The following is a 25,421-nucleotide window of genomic DNA, read 5'->3' as shown; positions in this document are numbered from 1 at the left end:
CTGGGGCTGGCTCACAAGGTTTCCATCCTAAATATTAACAGTATTTAAATGCAGTGTTACTGTAGCCCCTGGATTTGAGCACCTGTTGGTAAGAGACCATGCAGCATGTACAGATGCCTTCAGCTCCACGCTGAAATGAAATCTCCTTGCTATGAGGTTGGGAGGATGTGTAGGGTGTTGATGTAATTGATCCCATGTAAATAAATGCCAAGGAGCTGTGCTCTGTTGGTGTGTGAAGTTCCTGTAGTTGTTTGCACCCCACGAGCAACGTTCCCGGTGTGCAGATGGCATCACTTCAACACTCTGCTTTCAGCTTTGTGGATCAGGCTCACTCTCATTTACATGAAGACCATTTTGTATCACTCAGGCAGCATAAGGTGGCCATAAATGAAAAGCAAATTCTATTTACATCCACCTTTGCAGAGTGACCTTAATTTAAATGAGAATCAGGCCCATAATCTGTATAAATATATGCACTCTGTTACATTAAGGTTATTTATTACTTTGTGTTTGGCCTGAGTATGCATGGAGATTTACCACAGATAATCCATAATCCAGAATTAAACTATTAATATGCATTTTGAGAGGGGCAGCCATAACCTTGAAATTCCTTGGTTTAAGTATGACCTTTAACTATGTTTGAATATATTTTTTAAATGTATGAATAACAAATTAACATTGGTTGATAAAAAACATTCTGATTCCTTTGTACCATTTGCATCAGTCCATCCCTAACTTACAGAAAGCCTTGAAGATTAGAAGGCTTAATCACTCATCATATTTACTTGTTTTCAAATGTCAGATCACATTTAGTTCAACATACTGTCAGTCTTGTCCCCCTCCTCGCCCTGGCATTGCTGAAACTGTGGTGGAAATTGTTCTTTTCTTTCTATCCAGACACACCTGCATTTGGGCAGAGTGAAACACTTTAACCCTGTGTAAAGGAATTGCTTTCTACATCCTCCTGAACATGGAATTCTGAGCTATACTGTTCCTTGGATATGCCCTCTGAATTTCTTCCAGCTGGGGCTCTTTCTTTTTCTTTCCACAGGCCACGTCTGAAGTTCAACAACCTGACCTTGATTTCCATTCATGGCCTTCCAGGAAAAGACCCACAGAGCTCCAAGTATAGAAGATTTTTAATTAACAGGTTTGACTTCATGTCTAAACACTTCCATAGCTCCTGCAGAAAACATAACACTCTGTAATTCTTGTGAACTTGTCCTAAATTTTAGATACATCCGTAGAGAGCCGCAAAATACTCCAGTCTGTCTATCCAGCATGCACTCACCTACAAGAGGAGTTAGATAGAATTATGTATAGGGAAATAGTGCCAAAGCAGTAACTTCAGGACAGAAATCCACTGTGTTATACCTGGACAGTGGGCCCAGCTTTCTGAGGCTTTTTAGATTGTTTAAATCTCCAGGCTGAAGACAAATGACACAAGATGTCTGCTTACTTTTAAAATATTTTTTGATTTTTAGCTTCCATGAGTTTTGTTCTAAATAATGCTGAACCAAAGAATGTACAAGAATTAATGTTGGTAATGTGACAGGGGCTGACTTTGGGCAGTGTGTGGTGGGATGCAGAGCCCACCAGTGCTGGTGGGGATTTTGCTGGGTACAGGGGGAATTGTTGATGTTGATCAGTTTGGCAGAACTGTTCTGCGTCAGTTCTGCTGCTCTTGGGCTGTGGCAGGCTGTCCCAGATCATGGCTGTGTACAGCTGGAGGGAAATGGTGGGAAGAGCCTTGTTTGGGGGCTGTCAAACATTTTTCAGGCATCCTTGTTTTTCAATAAATACAACAGCTTCCATTTAGTCCGATTAAAATCTTACCTCTTTAAAATTCAAAGTACATAATTCTCATTTCAATACAGTATTTTTGGGTTTTGTTTTGGATAAATCATCACTGTGGACTTGAACATGATTGTTTTGAACATTGAGAAGCATAGAATTAAAATGGATCAGTTATTCTGAATAGCTGGGGAATGAACTTTTACTAAGTTATTTAGATTTGGCATGTGACTCTTTGGAGCCTTTACATTGTATTTCACCAAATCTTTGCCTCCATGAGCTGCAGTGCACTAAAGGACTGCCTCTTTAAGTGACAAAACAGCTCCATGTCTGCTTGCTGAACCTTACAAATGGAATCTCTACAAAGATGTGAAAATAATGTAGTGGGAACCTGTTTAAAACCATCTGATCTCATTTTACCCTGACAAGACATTTTGCAAAAGTAGATGCCTGTATTACTTTTTGTACTGTAGAAAGGGGTGTGTTCAAGTGCAAATCTAGCAAATGAAGGAATTATATTCTCACATAAATGCACACAGTCTCTTTCCTAAGTTCACTGTAGAAAAGAGTTGTTCTAACAAAGCATCCTTCCTGACAGAAAGTTGCAGTTCAGAGCCACCTCAACAGATTTAGCTGTTAAAATCTGAAAGTAGATTAAGAGTGAAAATTGAACTCTGCAGGGTATGATTTCTGAAAGCATCCCTCTGATTTTGGAGTGTCAGTCTCCTGGAAGCTGTGCACCTCAATTATAGAGGTGCTTTTGAAAACCTTTCTCTGTCCTTAATGTCCATTTTATTTACAGATTTCTGCATTACTACAGTTCAGAACTGTCAGTGGTTTTCTTTCCTTATTTTTTTTCCTCTGGTATCTTTGAGCACAGAGGACAAAGAGCATCACAGAAAGCCTGGCAATTCAATCCTAAAATTCCCCAGGTTGGGAAATCAACTGTATTTGTTCCTGTGGCATCCTGAATGCCAGTTTTGGGAGTTTGGTAGCAATGATTAACATGGAACCAGGAGCTCTGTGTTGGGATGCGTGTCCTGGTATTAATGGCAAAGCAGCAGCTGTCAGTGCTGGTCTCTGCCTGCACTCTCTGCTGCAGCTGCTGGTGCCACAGAAAAGCATCAAATGCTTGAGCATGGGCCCAGCCCCTTCTGTTTAATCACTTTGAGGCCTGTAGGAAAAAGTGGAATATTTTTCATCACTAAGTATATGTAGAAAGTGAAGTTTTTGGGCCTCTAAATGGCTGTGTATTTTCTGTGGTGGCTTGAGCTGACAGCCTTGGGTGAAGCCCAGGGTCTCTGTAGTGGCCATTCCCCTCCTGAGGTTCTGGCAGGGGTGAGGCTCAGCTTCTTTTACACAGTTTGTTCACAGTGTTTCTTCTTGCAGAGCTGTTCTGGTCTCACAAACCAGACACCTGTGTGACACCAACCATTCTTTTTTCTGCATGTTTTAAACCTGTTGCATTCTCTTTTGCTAGATCCTGTGGGTTTATTGCTCTACAAAGCTATGAATGGGTTTGTCCAGTTCTACTGAAAACACCTAACTGAACATACTTTGCCTGGTGCAGGTTTTCAGTATTAGGGAGGGATGGAGTTGAGCCCAGCTGGATCTGCACAGTGGCCAGCAACCTCTTGTGCATTTCCATGGTGGGCCATGGCCAGGCTCAGTGGCATTCAGGGGTCACGATGGACCTAGCTGGGAATGTTCTCCTCACTTTTATAGTGTCTGTTGCACATCTGTATGGAAGTATTTTATCTTCAGAAATCGTTGTCTTTGCCCTCTCTAAGCAGAGAGTGTGGTACAAATGCACTAATAAGTGTCTTGGTATTTACTTGGTTGGACATCCTTGGTGGGGGCACACTCTGAGCCTTTGGAAAGAATTGTAATTTTCATTGCTGAGGCATTAAAAGAGGTTTTGTTCCATTTGGATTTTGCTTTAAAATTGGCTTTTTTAAATAGCAGCTTCCAGATCTTTTATACTTCTCTCACGCATAGGGATATGCAATGCTTTTTGCTTGGAATAGGCTGTAATACCCCTAAAACATGAGAAAAGCAAACTTTTTCTGAGGCTGTCAAAGCTAACACGTGATTTTTAGGGTACTGATGTGGAATTCACACTGTCAGAGCACCTTGCTTGTGATGTGTGCTCCATGCACACACAGAACACCCTGGAGTGCACCACTCTGGACCAGTTTAGTGTGCTTTCAGTATTTGTCATTCTTGCATTGTGGAAAAGGAGACTTTTCTCACCAATAGGAGACTTGACATCTCTGCCTTTTACTTCTAGCTCTGACAATTGTTTTCCTAACTTTCTATTTATTTTTAAACTTTATGGACTAATACTTTGGAATACAGATGCTAAAATGGTAGGGTGCATTCCCTGCATTTGTGTCTCACCTTAGCTACGACTGGTGAAGTTGAATAGCAAAGGAAGGAAAGTTGAGGAAAAGCTGAATGAAGAAGTCTTGTCTTGGAGAAGGAGTTGGACTGTTGAATTGTTTTCTTTGCAGGTTCAAAAGCTTCTACCTCCCATCAGCCTGCAAAGGAAAAGCAGAGTAAAGCATAGATTTCTGATTTTGTTCTTAAATTATGTGATTGTAAGGCCTTGTTTGGATTCAGCAGAAAGCTGTCAATTTGTAACTGAGTATTTCCTAATGCCCAATCTTTTACCATAGGCTGCAGTAAACTCACAGCAAGGGGGCAGGCAGAACCACTGGGGGCCTGGGCTGAGCTCACCAGATGTCTAATTAATGCCTGCCATCAGCTGCCGAAATGTCACTTACAGATATTTTTTCTTTGCAGCCACTGTTTTAATGATGAAGATTATGCACAGATGTCACTTTGTTCCTGGGTTAATGTTGTGGCTGGTAAAATGACGAGCATAAACCGCAGTGCCAAATACGTCGTTGTTTCCGAGGAGAAAGTGCCTTATGACTACCTGGTTCTGTGCACGGGACAGAGCTACCAGGTGAGCTGTGTGCAGAGTGAACAGCACAGTATTCCCAGGTTTTCCACACTGAGTGGTGTTCCTGGGATTAAGCAGTTGGCAGCGCTGTAGTGCAGGAGGTTGTAGGGCTGTGTCAGTGCTGGTTCTGAAGCTGGAGGGGAGAGGAGGGTTGGACAGCTTACTGCTCAGGGTTGGGCAGGAGGCAAAGCTGCCGTGTTTTTGCCACCATAACCATTAAACCTGCTGAGGAGCAGGCTCAACTGACATGTGGTCCCAGCCACAGGAGACTGAACTCCAGCTGGTCTAACACCATATGACCTAGTTTTGGAAATTGAGAGAATTCCTTATCAAATTAATTACTCATCTCACGTGATGACCATGCCGAGGCACGTCCATGGTGCTACTTGGTGTTGTAGCACACAGCTGAGTTTCCAGTGAGATTGAAGCAGGCCCTTAGCTGCATGGGAGATGTGGAATCAAGTTGAGCTCCAGTCTCACAGGGTCAGCTTCCATTCAGATTCCCTGGGCAGGGTGGCTTCTGGCTCCTGTATCCCCATGAGGCCATCAGGCCCCATAACCAAACGGGCAGCTTGGTACAGCCCTTTTATTGCAGGGCTTTGCTTTACCTGGGTGGTTTGGGGTAGAAGTTGTGAGCAAGGCATTTTGCCTTTAAAATCAGGAGATGGATGTGAGCAATGTGTGCAGTCTTGCAGTGCTGTACCACATCCCACAGCAGTGTCTGGCTGCCTGTGTGCTGCAGGCTGTGTGGTGTGTGATCCCTTCTCAGGGCAGAAGCACACTTAAACAGTAGCCCATGGGCACTGCTCAGCAGGCATGAAACAAAAGCTGAAAAAAGTGCTCCTAGGAAGAAGTGTTTGGAGGTAACTCTGACTTGCAAAATAATTTATGGCAAGTTACTGCAGTGGGGGAGAAAGGTAAAGATAGCAAGGGAGAAGGCAGGTTTTATCAGCCTTTGAGAAGAAATTCTGTTATTATCATCTATTCTCACTTTCAAGCTATACAAAAGGATAAGAAGAAATTAGTGGCTTCTGTTTTATTACACAGAGCTCTAGTCCATCCTTTTTGTAAGTTGTTCCTTATTTGGTAAGCACTCAAATTAATGCTTAGTTAAACTATATGTGTTATGATTTAGAGATTTACTTGTTGAGTAAGATCTTTTGGTGTGCCTGGTTTTATATGACCCAGCAGTATTTCAGTTCATCTGGCTGGCAGTGAGAACAGGGTTCAGGATGTGGCTCAGTGGTGCTGAGGAAGTCAGAGATGAGATTCCCTTTTTGCTTTGTACAGCTCAAACTGAGTTTGTTATTGTAAAGAAGCATTACACAGTGACCATGTTACTGAATCTTCACATTTGAGCTATCAAGCAGGTTTTGATCCCTTTCTCTGGGACAAAAATCTGTCATTGTAGAAGGTTGATTTTTGCTCACAAAAGGTGGAGGCAGAGCCTTTAAAAGTGATCTGTCATTCAGAGAGCTGCTGTGTGTTGGGGCAGTTCTGCTGTTTGCTGTGCAGTCCCTGGCATTTGCCACGTGCACTTGCACTGACAAGTGGCAGTGCTGTTTGAAGTGGTCACCCACATCCCACAGGAAACAGGGAACACATGCACACGTGTACACTCCGTGTTCCCTGTGGCCATGGGTGTGTTTGCTGCTGCTGAGTGTGACAAAGGGCTGGGATGTGCCAGAACAGCAGCCCTTGGGTAGCCAAAGTGAGTGTCAGCGTGTTTTAACATCTCCAAGATCTGTGCTATATCCACTCACTGACTCATTTCTCCAGGCCTTGGCTCCCATGGGAGAATATACCAGTGAAGTCACAAGCCAGTGGCCACAGAGATACACAGAGAAAGTCCCTTCCAATCTCTTCACTCTCAATGATGCCCAGGACTGCTTGGAGGCAGCACTCTGGCTGCAGGAACACCTCATCAGGTCCACAGGTAAGCACACACATTTACAGAAATATTTCCTAGGCTTATTACTTCCTTTATTCCCTGGTATAATTGGTGCCTGTTGAATTCTAACAGTCTTTCATCTGCTGTGCTTTCTTTTCCAGATTAATTTAGAATTTTTAGTTATTTTTGATACCCAGCATATTTAGCTGGGAAAGGAAGGTTTGAGATAGATTAATTATCTGCAGTTATTGTAGAAAACCAAATGAGTCCCAAATGCAAATCTGTCTGGAGTCATTAATTCACCAGTGAAATAATAATTTAATTAGTGGATGTCATTTTCTACTGTATAGAAAAATATCTAGATTTGTGGCATAACACAAAGAAAATAAGCCGAAATTAGGAAGTGTGTGTCAGCATTGTATTCAGTTGCATCAGTGACAGATTTTCACATAGAACTGCAAGTTCCTGGTACTTTTTAACCCTTAAAATCAGACATTTATGCTGATGTGCACCATCCCTGTATTTCCTCAGCCTTGTTTTGTGTGCTGTGTTTGTATGTTCACTAGTTCATCCACTGTGTGTGCACTGTGGAAAATACCTGGGACCATCCAGGTTTCTGAGTCAACTTTGGATAGAAAAACAGGCACTAAAGAGTCAATGAGTTGATGAAATGTCAGTTCCTGCTGGCTCTGAGTCAGGACAGTTCAGAGCAGGAAAGCTGTCCTTGTGGGGAATTCCTGCTGGCAGAGTGAAGAGCAGGACTTTCCTGAAGATGTGTTTTACCTGCCTTGTTTGTGGAGCGTGATGAGAATTGGCAGTAGTTTGGTGTGGTGCAAGGTTCACACCTGCTTGGCAGTCCTTTAGGGAAGTTCTAAAAGCGTTGGGAATTCCTTTATCGTCCTCCAGGTCTTGTGGTGATGAGCACAGGGGTTCATAAACATAGCAGTGTTTCTCAGCCAGCTTCCTGGCCTCTGGAGCAGTCCAGCTCCAGCTGGTGCCAGCCCTGCCCACCTAGCCTTACCTGGTATCCAGCTGCTACAGCAGCATAGACAGATGATGGTGTTAGCTTTCCCTGCTTGCTGCTGCTGGTCCTTCATGTAACTCCCTGTGTGCCCAGTCCTGGAATGTGCTCTGGTGCCCCTGTGCAGGATTGTGCCTGGGAGCAGCTGCTGGCTGGCATGCACAGTGCCAGGAGGATCAGTCACTCTGCAGCAAATGGCACAGTCAGGTTGTCTCACCTGCACTGGCATGAGTGCACCTGCTCCAGCAGCAATGCTGGAGCCATGGGATGCTCATCTTCACTTTGTTATTGCTGCTGGCCTTGGCTGCAAGGTGCAGCTGTGTCTCTTAATGAGGCCCTGGCCTGGCTTCCTATATGGAGAAGGTAAATGCCCACCACCATGAGGTTGGTCTGGAGGCACTTTTGGAGATGTGGTCTAGGAGAGATGTGACACCTTCTCCTTTCCCCCTGCTCTGGCTTCAGTTCCCTCTCCTTGCTCTTCCCATCACATTCTGTACTTCTGTGCAGAGTGCCCAGCTGGAGAGGTCTTCCTCCACTGATCTCAGTCTCTTTTATTCCTCGCCCTGCTTCTTCTTCCAGCTGTGTTTCTTACCAACATTGTTCCTTCAGTCCTGACAGTTGTACCAGGGCTCTGGGAGGGAGAGGCAAGCACTGGCCCCATGGCTGCCACTGTGGTTTACTGATGAAACCCAGCCACCTAATGCATGGAACCTATTACAGCTGTAAGTGGGGCTAATTGAAATTCATCTCCTATTAGCTCTGCACTTTCCATGAAAATAAAAGTAGGATGGAAGTAAAGTAAGGAACAAAACTGCTTTAATGGCCCAAAATGAAGCAATTATTTTTTTTCTCTTCACCTAAGCATAGTTTACTGGCTTATTAAAAGTGTGTTTGTGGGAATACTCTTGCATTAAAATTCCAGTGCATGAATCACTGACTAGAGCCACCAATGCTTTAGCTCATACTGGGTTTCTCCTTTGGCTTTTGCAAACTGCAAAGATTCAGGTCACATTAGGGTCACTGAAATCTTGTGCTTCTTACTTGTGGAAAATTAATGAGTCTGCTCTGCAGCAGGACACTGACATTCAGGTAATAAACGATAAAACTACTGTAATGATCTTTATTTATGGCTGTTTTTTCTGTAGAAGGTTATTATGTTTACTCACAGATACATACATTTTCATGTAGTTAAAATAATAAAAGCATCCTGAGGAACTGCTCTCTGTTCAGTGGACATAATTTCAGTCCATAATGAATATCTGCAGTTCCTAGACTACTAGCACTGTCATCTAAAAAGCCACTAATATTGTAATAAGCAGAAGCAGTAAATTGTTGATTTACAAGAGGTCAATAAAGGAGCATTGCTTTCCCTGATCTAATGCAGTTGTATTTAATATTACTATATAAACCAGAATTTTAATTTTCCTTGAGAAATGTAGGACTCTCATCTGATCTTGTCCATCCCCAAATGCCGGTGTCTACTGCAGGAACTGAGCTTCTCTCTGAGGGGGCTGTGCTGCCCAAGGGTGAAGGGTCTCAGCCCAGCTTTGCCCTGCAGTCAGAATGGAGCTTTTCTTGGCTATGCCTCAGGGAAGCCCTCCTCATCCTCCTTTTCCAGCCACAGACACAGCATTCTCTTCACTCCTCATATGTTTCACTCCCTGCAAGTTGAAAACATGTAAATGTAGCACGAGGCTGTTGGCACCTGCACACCACATCCTGGCCCGCACTGTCAGCATATGGTGTTAATAAAAATGAGTAGAGCAAAGCTGGTCTTTACCTATGGGTTCTGCTGGGCTGCTTCTTGCATTACACCCTGCTGCAGCACGGAAAAAACAATCAGGCTTACATCTGTCTTCTCTTTTGGCACTCTCCTGAGGCCAGTGCAGCTGCAGACAGGTGTCCTGGCAGGCACAAGCTCTGGGATAGATTCTTCTGGCTTGGGAAGTCAGGCCAGAGATGGACACACTGGAGCATTCCTGTATTCTATGTGATATTTATGGAAGTAGTAAGATCTCTTTCTTTCTTCCTATGCTTTCAAATTGGTACATTTGCAGGTAAAATGGTTCTGTCCCTCGGGTCATTGCTGTGAACAGTAGAAACATGCTTTCTGTCCTTGGTGTGCAGTGTCCTTGTGGGGCAAGTCTTTTCTCTGGCAGCTATGAAGAGAGATGTTTCTTTGGCACCTACAAGTAGCCAAACTGATGGGCACGAATGAAATAAGCTTGTAGTCAAAGGGGAATAGTAGAACATCTGTTAACATTTTTATCATTAATATTCTTGGGAGCTGGGGCTGTGTGCATGCTCAGATTTAGTATTGCCCTGCATCTCATGCAGTAAAACATGGTCCAGTGAGATTAGCTTAGCCCATGAAATAATACAGTTCAGGGCATTGGGGATGCTGTCACTTGTGGTGAGATGGAAATGCCACCACTGAGACAAATGTGTGGGTTGGTTGCAGCACTGGCCAGGTGAGAAACATGAAAACACTGGGAAGGTTGTTTCTGGGCATCCTTGTCCTGACAGGGCACATCTGAAACACGGGCAGGCAGGTGGAGGTGTTCCTGCCTCCCTCTAGACCCTGCCACTCGCTCAGGGCTGGGGCAGCTGAGTGTGGCATTGCTGCAGGATGTGTGGTGCACAGAGAGCTTGCAGGGCTGGGCTCTGGCCCTCAGATGAGGGTCCTCAGCCCCAGGAGAGGAGTTCCATTTTGCCTGGGTTGCTTAAAGGCTTGGTGGATCATACAAGAGACAAATGCTTCCTGTTCCAAGAAGAGGGCTGAGGGAATGAAGGGGAGAGGAGCAGATCTCAGTTTTGCTCAGAGGAATATTGTGTTTTATGTGAAACCATTCTGAGATAAAACACACAGCTGCTCTGCTGCCTCCCAGCTCTGCCTCTCTTATTGTCAGGAGGGCTTTAGCCCTTAGGCTAGAGAGCCCTGCTCACACAGAACAGACCCTCCCCTCCTCATGTTCCTGCTCAGCTCTGACTGTACCATTTGAAGTGGCAGCAGTTCAGGACAAGAAAGAGCAGGGCCCTGCCTGCAGCTGTGCAGTGCCAGGCAGGAGGGATTGATCAGGTCTGAGCTCCCTTTGCCCAGGGCAGGAGGATGGGACTGCGTTCAGGAGCTGTTTCTGTGCTGGTGCTGATGCTCTGCAGAAGGAGCAGCAGTTCCTACATGCTGCTGTCATGGCAGCTGCTCGCATGGATGGCTGCATGCAGCTTGCTGAGCTCCCAGCAGTGAGCAGGGATGGAACTGGCTCTGGGCTGGGCACTGGGCCATGTGCAGCTGCCTTCAGAGTTGTGCTGAGCTCTCCTCACCACCAGGGACAGGTACATTCCCATTCTCTGGAGATCAGGCTTTGGCAGAAGGGAGTGGCAGCACTTGTGACCTCCATGTGGCACAAGGGCTTGTTTTCTATAATTTGGCCTTTCCATGGTTTGTGGGGGTTTTCTGAATGCTGTATTGAATTTGATTCTGTCTGCTCCTCCCTCCATCAGTCCTTTGAATGAGCAAAATTAGGGAGAGGGGGAGAACAAAATAAAAATGGTTATTTATTTATTTATTTATTTATTTATTTATTTACCCCTAAAGGCTTTTCAATCAAAATAATTCAGATTATGGGGTCAGAATGAATATCATACTTCTGTGTTAAGTACTTGCCTACTTTGTGGGATGTTTTGTACAGATTCTTCACTAAATTATCTTAGCTGCTGTTGCTAGGTAACATTGTTTGCTTCATAGCATCAGAGAAACAAGAGGGTCAACGAGTGCAATTCCATATTATTATCATCTGAGTTATACTAATAAGGTTTTCATTGTATGTCTTAGAAATCTTTTGCCCTTTTTTTCCCTCTTAGGGAACATCATTGTCTATGGGAACACAATTGACACATACACCACAGTAGAAGCCCTCTTATCCTTTGGGATTGACGGCTCCCGCATCCATCTTGTGCGGGCTCCGCCGGGCTCTGCCAGCCCCTGCCTGCCCGAGGCCGCCCTGGAACGGGCAGTGGGGGAGGCCCTGGCAGGGGCAGGCGTGGCTGTGCACCCCGACAGTGTCCTGGCACAGTGGGGACACGGTGACAATGGCCTCATCACCTGGGCTGCCTTCACCACTGCCTCCAGCCTCCTCCACCTGCAGTGCTCTGTAAGTACTTCCTGCCCTTCCCTTCAGGCTGGGCTTTTAACACAAAAGCTGCTGAGTTGTGATTTCAGGGTTTACCTCAGAACCTCGGGTCCCTCCCCTGAAGATTCCTTCCCAGATGTGTCAATCACCTCTCCTTTCCCCTGCCGAGCACTGTCTGTCAGTCCTAGAATTCCAGATTCAAAGGATGCCCTCTACCCCAGAGGACATTGGGCCATCCAGGTGTCCTTTGTCCTTTGGTCCCCTTCTGTACCTGGTTGGTGGCTTCCTACCCCTTCCCTCACCCTCCTCCCCGGGGTTAAACAGAACAGCAACCACGGGGTCAGGGAGTTCTCTTGGAGCTGTTGCTGCATTCAGAGGCCTGTGGGCCAGAATAAAGCTCTGGATCAAAACTCTCCATCAGAACTGACTCCTTTCTTTCACCATCCCCTTAAAGCTTCTCTGCCAGAGGTAAACCCGAGGAGCAGACCCTCTTAAAGGAGGAGGCTCCATCCCACCACCACCAGAGCTCCTGCATGCCTGGACTTGTCTCCACGTGCCCAGCTGCAGTATCCAGCTAGCCAAAAGTGTCTCTGGGGTAAAACACCACAGCTGCCACTATTTGGTTCAGCAGCAAGGGCCAGACAACCTCAGGCACATCCCATCCAGCTATATTGGTAAATTCCCATAAAAATCCATCACATTTACCTGCTCCCTCACAGATTTATCTATTTCCTCATTGTCTCTAGGAGATTGAATGTTCGCTTATTAGTCTCAATGATTATTTTTTAAAAAAGCCAAATAAACCTATTGTTAATGTGCTGACTGATTTGGATTAAAATATATTTAAGTCACCTGACACACAAGTAATTGTGACTGCTGAGTGACAAATACTCTTAATTAATTTTCAAAGTAATTCCAGAAATCCTTTTCTTATTTAAATGTGCAGTTACTCCTGTCTATAGTTGTGTGCATTTAATTGTCATAGTAGAAGCCAAAACCACTAGGATAGTATGTAACTTAATGAAAATATATTTTAAGCAAGTTCCTTTCCCTCTACATCAGTTTTTTTCACTGCCAGTACCAATATTTTATGGAAGCTGTTGGTGTGGCTCTGCTTTGAGCCTGGGGGGGCAGGTTCTAGTCTTTCCTAAGGGCCAGCATAGCTCTGTTTTCCTTTATTGGGCTAATCCACAGGAGTGAAACACTTAAAAACCTGCATCCATTGGGAGCCACCAAGACCCTCTGCACTCCCCCTCTGTGCAGTTGTTGGGGTTAACTGTGCAGAGGGTGAGCCCTGTGCCTCTCCCATAGAGCTCCCCAGGTGCTGGGGTCCCTGCTGTGCAGCCCTTTTTTTTTTCACATGGAATGGTTAAGCCCTTTGTGTCGTGGTGAAGACCTCACACAGCACTTCTATCCATAGCTGTTTCCTGGCTTTGGTCTCCATATCAGTAGTGATGTTCCTCCCACTCTCTCCCTGTATGCAGCTTTTAAAGTTCTCTCCTTTTTCCTTGAAATCTCTCTATTTTTATCCTTCCACAAAGATCTCAAGGTACTTCTTATTTTTGCAACTTGGTATCCACTGACCAGCTCCCCTCCAGCCCCCTCCTTTTTCCCCACCACCTTGTCTGCATGGCCTGCCCTGTTCCTTCAGATGCCCCTTGCCTTGGGGTTTCTTTCTCCTGCCCATTTGTGCCCCATGCTCCTCCTTCCTCCATCCACGCTCCTTCCCTGTGGAGGTCTCTCTTTCACAGCCTCTAAGATGAAAGACCTGCAATTACTTGTGATGTCAAGGGCTTTGTATTCTCCAAAACCAGTTCAGCTGCCATGCAAGGCTCCTGTGTGTTCCTCCAGCCATGTGGGAGGCTGGTCTCAGAGGAGGAGCAGGCTCTGGAGAGCAGCTCCACCAGGAAGGCAGCTGCATTCACGAGAGACCAGGCTCTGCAGGAATCATCTCTGCAGCAGCTCTGGGCCTTTTGGGATTTCAGCAGTATCAACTGTTGATTGGCAGTTCTTGGGGACTTAATTTGTTGAGTCCTGCAGGGTAAAAACAACAGGAGAAAATCTCTTCTTTCCCTACAGCAGCAGCCTCCCTCTTCCCTACCTCCTGCTCAGGCTGACAGATGGCTCCCACCTGGAGGTTGCAGCCCTCTGCACTAGTGACCCTGTCCTGCCTGTCAGCCAGCAGAATGTGGAGCTGTGTGGTCTTCTTGCCCTCATGGGCAGAGCTTCCTTGATTTTTGGCTCCCTGAGATTGTCAAAATTCCCTTAGCTGTGCATAGTTAATCACTCAGTTTATCTATAAACAAGTCCAGGGGCTCTGGCTCCTTCACTGCTGCTTCTCTGCTTGTCCCAGTGCTGCTGAAATTTCCAGCTCCCTGTGCCTTTTCTTTCAGGCAGTCTAGTATCTGACACTTGCCCTTAGTCCCCAAGAAAACTCTTTGAGGGTACAACTGGGTTACAGCTTTAACCCAGTCATAGATTTGTCCTGATCTGGTGCTAAGGGAAAGAGAGATTACAGATGCTGCTTTGGCCTGGCACAATTAAATCTTGGGCTGTTCAGAATGAAGGCAGCAAGGGAAAATGTGCTCATCTGAGACCCTTTCACCCTTTCCTCAGCCAGCAAAGGAATATTTCTTGCTGGAGGGGCAGCAACTTGTTGTCTGATGGTTTTAAAAGCTGAGGGCGCACGCAGTACATGTGCTGAGGGCACTGAAACTCACTCCTGTGAGTTTCACTGGAGTGAAATGTTGGGGTTTTTAAACTATCTAATAACCAGAAGCAGATGAGTCTAGTTTAGTAATTCTCCTTTCTGCTGTCTTAGTCTTAACTTTGGTAACTGTAAATGCTGGATCAGAAGGATCTCTCTGCTGTGACAGTGTGGCTAAAATCACACTGTATTTCACATTCTTGTTTTGTAAAATAACATTCAGAATAAGATCTGGGTTTTAATGTATGAAGTCGGCCAATAAGTAAAATACAATTATCTTATTTACATCTCTTTTTAGGCATTTTTTAGCTTTGCCTACAGGACACTGGATTATGACATCTTTAAGGCTGTCACTGATGCTTGCCTTGTTTTTGATGGAAGAGTCGTGATTGATACGGAATTCCACACCAATGATGCCAGCATCAGGGCTGCAGGTCCTCTGACAAAGTTCTCCAGGAGATACTACAGGGATGAAATAACACACAGCAACTTCAGCTCCAAGGAGATTGGCTTTGAGCTTGCTGCTTCCATGCTGAGTCTCTTTGATTCAGCCCTTCAGCCCAGTTCCAAGCCACCAGAAGGCTCAGACAGACTCATCCCCGTATACAGCAGGTGTAAAGTTCAAGGTATGTCCAGCTGGATTTCTGTCACACTTCCATTCCCTCTCAGGTATTTTTGCTCTTCTATAGTGCAGGCAGGTCTGTCTCACCTCAGGTGCCATCTCATGGCAGTACAGCACTCAAGGCTCCTTATGTACTGGAAAAAGATAATGGCAGAAGGAGGACAAACATTGCATTATAATACATTATTTCAATAATAATTAAATACATTATTTTCTTAATTTTTAATGACTTCATAAATCTCATATTTTCATTTATGGCAGGTGGTATTCTTCCTGGAGGTTATAACTACTTGCACATTTCCAAGCCTGGAATCTCCATGCCCTTGGATGTAGAACTTGACCCGTGTGATCGTGTAAGTTAAATAATGAAACTTTTCTTGTTTTGTCCTCCCTGTTTGTTTGAAAAGGTATTCCTGTTTAGGGTAGCTGGTTCTGGAGGCACAGTACACACCAGGTACAGCTGGAGAGAAAACCAGGAGCAGTCACAGAGCTAACTGAACCTCTTGGTGTTTCTTTCCACACTTCCTGGTATTTGGCTTTCTCCAAAGACCCCTGGTTTCCATGCAGAGGACACAGGACAGTATTAGCAGCATTTCATGCTTTCAGCCTTCTTTGCTCCCTGCAGTATGGTGCTGCCAGTGCATACAGATGATGGCAGTCTGGCAGGGAAATTCAGCTGATTTCTAGAAGAGCGGGAAGTATTGTAGAGGAGATGCTCTGTGCTGCTAGAAAATATCAAGTCCTGCAGCTGTGAGAGTTGTCATGGAACAGGGCACATAGAAGCACTCCCCATGCTGGGCTACATTCTCTTACTGGAGACCTTGAGGCAAGAAAAGGACTAGATTAATGTCTTTTAAAGCCAGAGAGGACTTTCCACCTAGGCAAGATCCTCTTTAACATAGATTCTACCTTTTTCCTTGGGAATTTCTGCATCAAGCCCATTTTTGCAGTTGATTTAAAGAGCAGCTTTTAAAAAGCTACTTCAGTGCTGATTCTAAAACCTGAACAGCAATGAAACAAATGGGCTTTTTAAGAAGAAAAATGGTTTAGGGAGAGGAATCAAAGCATGGCTCACCTTGCTTTGCAGATCCAGGATGAGCCATCCAAAGCAGCATGTAGTGGAGAGCAGAAAGAACTATCAGAGAGAGGAATTGGTTTTGTTACTCCAAATTGCTAGAATATGATTAGACTTATTTTGCTGCCACTCTGATTACCTGCTGATTACCTGAAAAGGGACGATATTTTTTAAAGCCACTCTAGAAACTTTGTGTAAAAATCCTAAAAGAATTTTCTAAGAAAGAAGTAAGAGAAGCTAGTGAAAGGTACTGGCTTAGGTGTGGAAATACTAAAGGTTTCTGTAGCCTAGCAACAGGTTGTGGAAATGTATAAAACTGTGACAGGAATACAGCTGGAAAAAATAGCTTCAAGCTATCTGATCATCCCACTGCAATGTGAGATTTGAAAGAAATTTTTACATGTTTGTCTAAGTGATTGATTTAGCTGGCTGAAGCTAAATGCTACAGTTTGAGCATGAACATCCAATATTGGTGTTCTTTTATTGACAGTAAATGTGGTATGTCATGTGTGCTCTGTGTCATAAAGGAGCTGAACAGAGCTCAGCTGAGTTACCCAATCAGAGCTGTCCAGTGTTGTTTGGGATGCCCCAGGTCATCCCTCCTGACTCCAGCTGCTGCTCCAGGAGGTCACAGGTCCCTGTGGATCCGGTGTCACGCTGCCCGCGCAGCCTGAGGGCCCGGGTCCCCCAGGTGTCTGCAATGACAGTGGGGTGGGCAGTAACCAAACCAAACCACATGGAAAATCTGTGTCTAAGCCACAGCAACATTCCCAATGAGCTGCTGTGCCAGGAGTGGTCTCTTGATGTTGACAGGAGGGTTGTGGATTTTAAGCAGTGAGAACTATGGGCTGGGAAGCCCTCACTGACGCTGTACATGTGCCAGGTCGGTGTTCTTGTCTCCACAGCTTTCCTGGGGTTTTCTCTTCTAGGGGACAGAGATTGTAACTGGGGAGGCCAGTCATGGGAATTACTTCAGGATACACTTCAGCAGATACAATATGGTGGACAGCATCACCTGCTTTTCGAAGGAGCCCTTCCCTGTGTCCAACTACATCTGCTTGTACGGGCAGCACGAGCGCCTCCTCAATGACCTGTACTACCGCTGGAGGGCCGGGCAGCTCACAGACCTCTACAGGTGAGAGGAGCTCCTTGTCATGCACAAAATCTACCTTCTGGCAGAATTTAAGGTTTGTCTCATTGTGCTTTGTCTTTTGGTTGTTTTCCCTTGGAACGAAAGGTAGAAAAACAGATTTAAAAATATTTTCCATTATTTAGCGAAATTGTCGGTAAAAATGTAGTCCTGAAGACCTTCCTAGAAAGAGCTGTGTGTCTGAGATCTACTTAGAGGAGGAGCAGTGGTTTACTTGACTATCTTTCATCTGAATGAGCATTTCAGTGTCTTTATACAATATAAAGAAATTGAAATTAGAATATTCAGTAGGTTAGAATATTCAGTCAGTTAATCATTAAGCTGAATCTGAACAATCCTTTATTACTGAAGACTCACGTTCAAAAGTTGCTTTTAAAAGTATTTTTGTTGCTTTGAATCAAATTTTTAAGCCAGAGGTTTGTAGGGAGATTTTAAATAACTCATGGTGATAGTCATGCTTAACAACTTGCCTATTTTTATCTGGTAAGAGACTGAAGGCCTGCTTAGTTCTAGTCATGTGCCATCTCCTCTGAGAGAATGTTTCGTTGCTTTTGATTTTCATTTGAAGAAATCCCTCACGAATGGTGCTTTGGAACATAAACTGTCACAGATGGAGTAGTGAAGTACTGCCTTACATCAGCCAGGTAGAGACAGAAAGACAGGCTCAGGAGCAAATGATCAGTTTTTATTGTGATACAAAGTGGTGCCTGAAACATTTCCAGGTTTGATTTTCTTCTATTTACAAGTGATTAGAAGAAAGGCACAAACGGTATCAAAATTTTCAGATTAAATGTTGTTATTTAGATAACAGTTTTTGGAAGTTTGCTGTGAAGGGTGTACTGTGGTCTAGAATATGCTTGTTGCCATAGGGCTTGATTATGATTGATAGCAAATGTTGGGGTTGTTGTACAAGAGAGGAACGGGGCACAGCAGACATGAAATTCACCTGAAATTCACTGTCAGTGAGTGTTAAAGAGGAACTGAAGGAGGGTGACACAAGTGCACGAGAGATGGGCTAAGCAGTTGATTTCCTCTCCCTGTCATGGCTCATGCTGATGGTACATTTGGAGCACTAGAAGAACTCCTTAGGTGTGCAAGGTACCGTGAGTCCTTTTGGGGCATCACACATTGTGAGCTCACCTTTTCTGTGAACCACTCTGAGGTGTGGTTAGGGGCATTTGTCAGATGCACCAGCAAGTTTCACACCAGTAGTAACCTCTGGAAGAGTAAATCATCCTGTTTTGGGATTTCAGCCTGCAGGACAGGTAGCAGTGTTTTCCTGACCTGGACCAAAGGAGCACTGGTGTGCTGCACAGAGGGATACCACATACCAGGGCCTCATCACATCCCTTCAGCTCCCCTTAATTAGTGATGATGAACTAATTTTGGACTTGTCTTTTACAGCTGTTAGACAGTGATGTTGTTTGGGACCTTTTGCCTCATTATTTTATCTTGACTCTCATTAGCCTGTGGCAGAATTCCTGAATTACAGTTGCCAGGTTTTTCTTATCTGTGTTTTTTTTTTTTTATTGCCTCCAGTTGTTTTCAGTCTTCTTTCTACCTTATCTTTAGATAGATTTGTTCCTTCTCTTCTTGCTCTTTGGTCATATGAATGAAATCCCATATGTTGCTCTGCAGCAGCGAACATATGCTGCTCTTTAATCCTTGCTTATGTGTTTCTTGTGGCACTTTAACACACACACAGACACTCCCACTCATCCCAGCTTGGTGTTCCTGTTACACATGTCCATCCTGTGAGGAGGGAGCATTCTCCAGCAGGTGTAACAGGTAAACTCCCTGGCATCCCCACGGAGCAGTCCTGGCACACAGCAAGCTGGCAAAGAAATTTGATGCTTTCAGAAGGACATGGAGCAACAAAGCAAGGCTGGCAGTATAATGTACTCTCATAATATATCACATCTACAACACATCTACCTCCCCACAGTACAGTGTCACATACAATGTGCATACATGTGTGTGCAGTGTGCAATAGACACTGTTAAAACCAAGCCATGAGAAGACTGTTTGTTAGAAAACCCACTGAAAAATGGTTTAGCATCTCTTGTGAGTTGTCCTGAAACTTTTATGTAGAGAAAAAATGGTGCCTGGTTGGCTTTTGGTACAGAATGGGAAAATGCATTCACTGATTTATATGTGTGTGATAAAACAACTGTTTTTGGCCTTGTCCACGTGGTCTGTAAGGATCCCACATGAACACAAACCTGATGTTAGGACTGCGTTCCTGTCTTTGGATTTCAAAACCTTCCTTTTAAACTAGTACCTGTTACACTTGCATCCACATCTACTGGCAAGATGGGAAGTGCCTTAGTGAAACAAAAATATAGACTGTGAAAATGTGGTGTGCTAGTTCAGCTTGTAAACTTGATGGTTGGAAACATCTGTTCCCCTCCTCTCTTCTTTATGCTTCTCTTTTGGGAAGAGCCTTCCTACAAGGCAAGAAAATGCAGTGTTTTAATCTTTTGGTCTGCATTTAGATTTCCCAGCATGGCATCTCGTTCCAGGAATGGACACAGTGGAACAGCTGTCACCTGGGAGCTAATTTATTTCTGTGTAGCATGCAAATTATCTTTTAAATAATTAGAGACTGCACCTAGCAGTGAATTTCCTCACTGATTTGCTTTCGGTGTAAGAACTGAAAGTTAACCCCATGGTACTGGATTTCCTGGCCAGAATGTGCCAATGCCATTCTCAAATTAGCTTTAACAACTGGCCTCTGAGATCCAGCAAACTTAACAAAGTCATCCCTTCTGGTTGTGTGCCTGGAACCACAGCTAATGGGAATAATGAGGGAAACAACATTTTCTTTTGTCTGGAGAATAGTTCCATTGATTTGGGTGGGAGTTCATCAGGATTTAAAAGCTTTCAGGACTTGACCCACAACCAAAGGAAGGATTGGTCACTGCCTGGACTCTTGGAGGAGGTGAGACACACATTGCCCTCCCTTCTAGTTACCTCATGTCATCCAGTGGGTGTTCTCCTTGCACTTGGGCCTGCAGCCAGTGCATTTCTCAGCAGAGGGGCCTGACAGTGCAGTTCTTCTATGCCAGGGCAGGAAAAAATGTAGGAGCCAAAGACTCGTCACCTGTGAGTTGAATTACTCAGTAGATTTGGAATCCACTTCAGGAAGGAGTGGATTTTCTGCAATTTTTATTCATTTCCCATCAGGCTGCATTTCAAAAAGTCAACTAGAATTTGAGTCCCCAGGAACAAGGCTCTTTCTTGCAGGGAGTCTTCTCCTGAAGAAAAAAGAAAGCAAATTCTGATGGTGTGCCCTGAAGGGATACCATGGTATATGCCATGCTCCTGGCCCCTCCTCACTTGCTGAAAGGCCTTCAGAATATTTCCATTATTATTGCCCTAGCAGCAGATAAAAGAGAGAGATCTGAAGCTTTTTTCTTTTCTTTTTAAGATTATGGATTTGCTGGTCATCAGTCCTCCACACTACTTCACAGAGGAGGAATGCAACCAGCATTCCTTTTGTGTCCTCCTGAGCTGAAGGCAGCTGCAAGGCAGTTGCCTAGTTATGGAACATGTCCACAGAGCAGTGGAATCTCCCTCTGCTGCATCTTAAGTACAAAACAGATAATTAGAGGATCTCCTGATACTTAGCAACCAAATGGATGCTCACTGGCATCATGCCTTTAATATGAGATAGAAGTGCTTCATGTAAGGTTCATTTGGCATTAATGAAAATCAAATCTAACATAAATGCATAAAAATCTGACCCACTAGGTTCTAAAATACTTAAGGAGCTTGTTTTGCAAATGAGGTGTGAGTGGCTTTTACTTGGGATTTTGTAATTGTGTATTAATGAACTGGTTGGCAGCCATGACCTGCAGAAGATGCTGGTTGTGTCTCACAGCAGTGGTGAGGTGAGGGCAGCACCAGGCAGGGGCACAGGGGAGCACTGCACAAAGGCTGGGCATGTTTTAATGAGGCATGAGCAGAGAAACCTCACAGGCATGGTCATCCAGGCAGAGCTCAAAACCACTTGGTTATTTTTTGTTTCTATAGCTTTGTTTCCAGCATTTTAATTGTCAGACTGGACAATTTGCTTGCTCTGCACAGGGGTCTTGGGCACCATGAGGGAGGAGAAGCCCCCAGCAGACATGACCAGAGCTCTTTGGCAAGATGCAGTTGGGAGAGTGGGTTTTGTGGCAGTACTTGAGTGTAGGACAAAAAGCACAGGGGATTTAGGTGAACTGTAGTCACAAAGGGATGTTTTTCCCCCAGTGCCAGAATGCAGGTAGGATTCAGTTTTCACTGAGGAAGGGAACAGGTGATCCATGCATGGATCTGTGGAGATCCATGCCAGGTGGTTCTCAGCAGGCCTGTGTGCTGCTGTCCAGAGCTGGGCACCCTGAAGACCATCACACAAAGTGGCACAGCTTCAACTGCACTAGGCCATGGAACATGAGGCTGCCAAACATGCTGCAGGAATATGTGAAAGCAGTCAGGCTCCCTTTCCCTGAGAGGCTTTGGAAAATTCACCCAGAAACTGTAAACATGGATAACAGCACCAGATGTTTCCTTGGCTGCTCTCTTCAAGCCCTGTCTTTTATTTTCACATTGCATTTTCATATTGGCTGTACAAGCTAAATGCTCAAAAGTACTTTGAGCTGCATGAACTGCATTCTCTTATTTTGAAGTAACCATTTAGGTTTTTCCACTGAAGTTCACCTCCCACATCCTGGTGCTGTTAACATTAGGCTGAAGGTGATTTTTTAAGCAGTGTCATTCAGTGAGACTGTTAGGCAGAAACACCACACTGGACTGTTTATTGACTCAACACTAATAAAGCTCACAATATAACAAATGCATTAAGGAAAAGCAGAACATTTAATGTTTTCAGGATTATTGTTGAAAGGTAGTGAGAATTTCATTACTTACAGGCTGGATAATCAGTGATTATTGACACATGAAATGCATGCTACATGGAAAAGCTGGTTTTAACCCAAGCTTTCTGAAATGAAGAGTGGTTGTTTGTTAAGAGGAACACCAGAATGCCCTGCTGCTCTCTGGAATCTGCTGGATCCCACACCATTAGCACACTGGGATTACATCTGAGGGACTCCACCGTAGGCTGTTGTTCATCGGGCAGACTCGGAGATGTTTTTTTCTGCAGGGTTAAAAAAGACCAGAAAGGAACTCTGTAACAGGTAGTGAGCATGACTGAGAGGGACTAGTGCTGCTCTGCACCTTCTGCAGCCTAATTAGAGGGAAATGTGTATGCTTTTCCTGAAGAGAGAGAGACAGGGTAAGGAAACAGGAACACGTTGAAGGGATATCAAAGCACTGAGGGCTTTTTTGCTCCTGGAATTAACCGCTAACCCCGCAGTGCACTGCTACAGCTGCACTTACTGAGCAAATCGATACAAATGGCTGGAGATTTCCAGATATTAAGTAGCTTTAAAGGAGCAGCTAACTTGCCAATGAAGAGCCATGTTACTAAGAAACCCCACATTCAAATTAGAAAGTTAAAGCTTGTCAGCTGAACCCAGCCACATTAATTTGCAGCCAAACCTTGCTGATTCATATTAGTAATTATGCAAACCATTATGAATGATTGAATCCATAAACAATTGCAGAAAAGCAATCATACTCCGGCACACCGCCTGTTTGATGGTTTTGTGCCTCAGGTTTAATTTCCTTTAAATCATTTTCCATAATACATTATGTGTGAAATAACACTACGTGAAAAAAATGCAGTAAGCCTGATTTCAGGGTCAGCCACAGAGTGCTCATAGAGAGAGCACAGACAGCAGCTTTAAAAAGCACAGAGGTTAGAAAGTTCAGAGAGCAGTTCAGTGAGAGTTGGTACACCACAACTGCTGTGATCTACTAAGGTGTCTAAACTTTACCAAATACCAGTGCTGAAATAACAGAGTCTCTCCTGAGGCCACTTAGGAGAACAGGAAGGGGCTGCATTATCTCAATACCAGGATCTGCTTTCTGAAGGTGCCTCTGGGTACAGTGCTGTAACATTTCCAGGATATTAAAACTGCAGCAGAGCTGATTTATCAGTCATGATGGATCACCAGCATATTTGGAGGGGGGATGCTGGTGAGTGGTGCAGTGTCACCCTCTGACGTCAGCAAATCCCTGCAGCAGCCTTGGGGAGGCTGGGTCTGGACCAGCAGGAGCAGTGTCACCCTCAAGCAGTGGCACCTCCAGTGGTCTGGAGTCAGTGGCCATTTTTCCAGAACAAGAATTGCAAGAGCAGTTGTCCTTTGCTCTGGTTTGCCGTTGCAGCTACATTTAAAAGGGAATTGTAAACCACGAGTTTTAAACCAGTTCTCTCCCAAAGACAAGACAAGACATTGCAGTTTCTGTGAGAAGAGGTAAAAAAGCACAGGCTTCCTCTCCAGGATTTGCTTCTCAAAAGGGATAAAAGAAATGTCAGCCTGTGAATTTGTGGGCGCTATTGTTACTTTGTGAACCTGCTCGGATTCACTCACATATTTGTTGTCCAAAAGGCTGTTGGCTTCGCTAATTACTGGGTGAGAGCAGTAACAGAGTCCTGGATCACTGAATTTAACAGGAGATATTCAAACACCTGGACAAGCAGGTGTTCAGGGAGCAGAGCTGCAGAGCAAGGAAGTAAAGGCCCTTCTTGCTACAAACAGGCTGTTGGTTTACATTTGCTGCTCAGCAGTTGTAGGTGAATGTTAAGAAATTGCAGGTCAGGGAATATGTTATGTCCTTTGTGCTGAAGAACAATGCTCTCAGGTGGTGCTCTAGGGGATTTTACACAAATTGGTCTTGCTTTTTACCTATGTAAACAAGCTGTCTTTTGAAATTATTGGTCATATGAATGCAGGAAATGCTCAGTGGAGCATTTATTTATATTGTCTTTAAATTAACACACTATGATTCCTGGTCCAACTATCCAAGGTATATCAGGAAACATTTTGTATCTTTTGCTGGTATTACCATATCTTTGTAATTAAGAGTCTTAAAGACATGCATATCTTGTTCTCAAAGCAACATATTTTGAATTTTCCTGGCAAGATGGGATGTTCCATCTTGTGTGCTTGTGTTGGAGAAAAGACTTTTGTTCATCCGCGAGCTGCGGTTGGGAAGTATTGTCAGGATGGCCTGAAAATTGAAATTGCATTGCATCCCATCCCTCCACAACACTCTTCCCACTCCTGAGAAGTGGAAGTCCCTGCTCTGTGTAGGCACTCCTGGCATAATTGTGTTCCACTTGAGCCCATGTCAGCTGAACAGCTTCAGTCTCCTCTGTGCTTGTTCTCCTGGGGTGATTCCTGGGATGTGTGAGCAGCAGCCTTTCTCTGCCTGACCGGGCTCCCAGCTTTGGCTATCATGTGCCAAAGGCACCACTGAGAAACACTGAGGCACCACCAGAGCCATCCACACATGCTGGAGAATGACTTTGTATGTCCTGAAGTCTGAGGATTTGAGAAGGGATAGAGTACCTTCCAGATGAACAGCCTGGAGAATTTAGTATTTCAAGCATTATATTTCCTTTTAGAAAAAAATTTCAACCTAGGAAAGGGAACGTCTATCTTAAAAATTCCCTGGGTTGTACAAAGCTTGGGAAGGTAAAGAGAGGAAAGGAGACTCTCCACTCCTTACAGATTACCAGGAGATTAAGTTGATCAGTGACTCTGCTTGTATTGTGTACTAAAAGCCATAGTGCTGCTCTGTGTGTGCTCACAGTGCTGGTGGCACAGCCATCACCAGAGGGCCACTGGGCTTAATGGCACTGAAGGCAGGGCACTGGTGATTCGTGGATGGCTTTGGGAAGAAACAAATGGGATTTCAAGAGATCTGTATTCAGGATTGCTTAGACACATTTATTGAGAGCTGCAGATTCAACCCACATCATAGGCTGTCAGAGTTTCTGAACTTCCCTTGAGTGTGTGTGTTGGTGGAAGAACAGGTAGGAGGGATGCAAGGAGTCTAATTTGGGTGTGTTGTTTCCATCCATGCAAGTTGTGAGTAGCAAGCATAAGAAGAGACATGGACACATCATCCTCCAAACCTGTAGTCACTGACACTCCAGTCTGCAGAGGGAT

The 25,421-nt window shown here is 44.5% G+C and overlaps 1 protein-coding gene across 1 annotated transcript in view; it reads left to right on the top strand.

Annotated features, from left to right (window-relative positions):
- Nucleotides 1-25,421, top strand: part of CFAP61 (cilia and flagella associated protein 61) — a 91,061-nt gene that overhangs the window by 51,548 nt on the left and 14,092 nt on the right. The window contains exons 18-24 of the mRNA XM_030946484.1: nucleotides 1,052-1,150; nucleotides 4,600-4,765; nucleotides 6,542-6,698; nucleotides 11,536-11,825; nucleotides 14,810-15,137; nucleotides 15,395-15,486; nucleotides 17,138-17,343. Coding sequence (XP_030802344.1) covers nucleotides 1,052-1,150; nucleotides 4,600-4,765; nucleotides 6,542-6,698; nucleotides 11,536-11,825; nucleotides 14,810-15,137; nucleotides 15,395-15,486; nucleotides 17,138-17,343 — 1,338 coding nt within the window. The remainder of the gene's footprint in view (nucleotides 1-1,051; nucleotides 1,151-4,599; nucleotides 4,766-6,541; nucleotides 6,699-11,535; nucleotides 11,826-14,809; nucleotides 15,138-15,394; nucleotides 15,487-17,137; nucleotides 17,344-25,421) is intronic.

Source organism: Camarhynchus parvulus, chromosome 3, assembly GCF_901933205.1.
Source record: "Camarhynchus parvulus chromosome 3, STF_HiC, whole genome shotgun sequence".
Classification (NCBI taxonomy): domain Eukaryota; kingdom Metazoa; phylum Chordata; class Aves; order Passeriformes; family Thraupidae; genus Camarhynchus; species Camarhynchus parvulus.
This window is presented reverse-complemented; position numbering and strand designations above follow the sequence as displayed.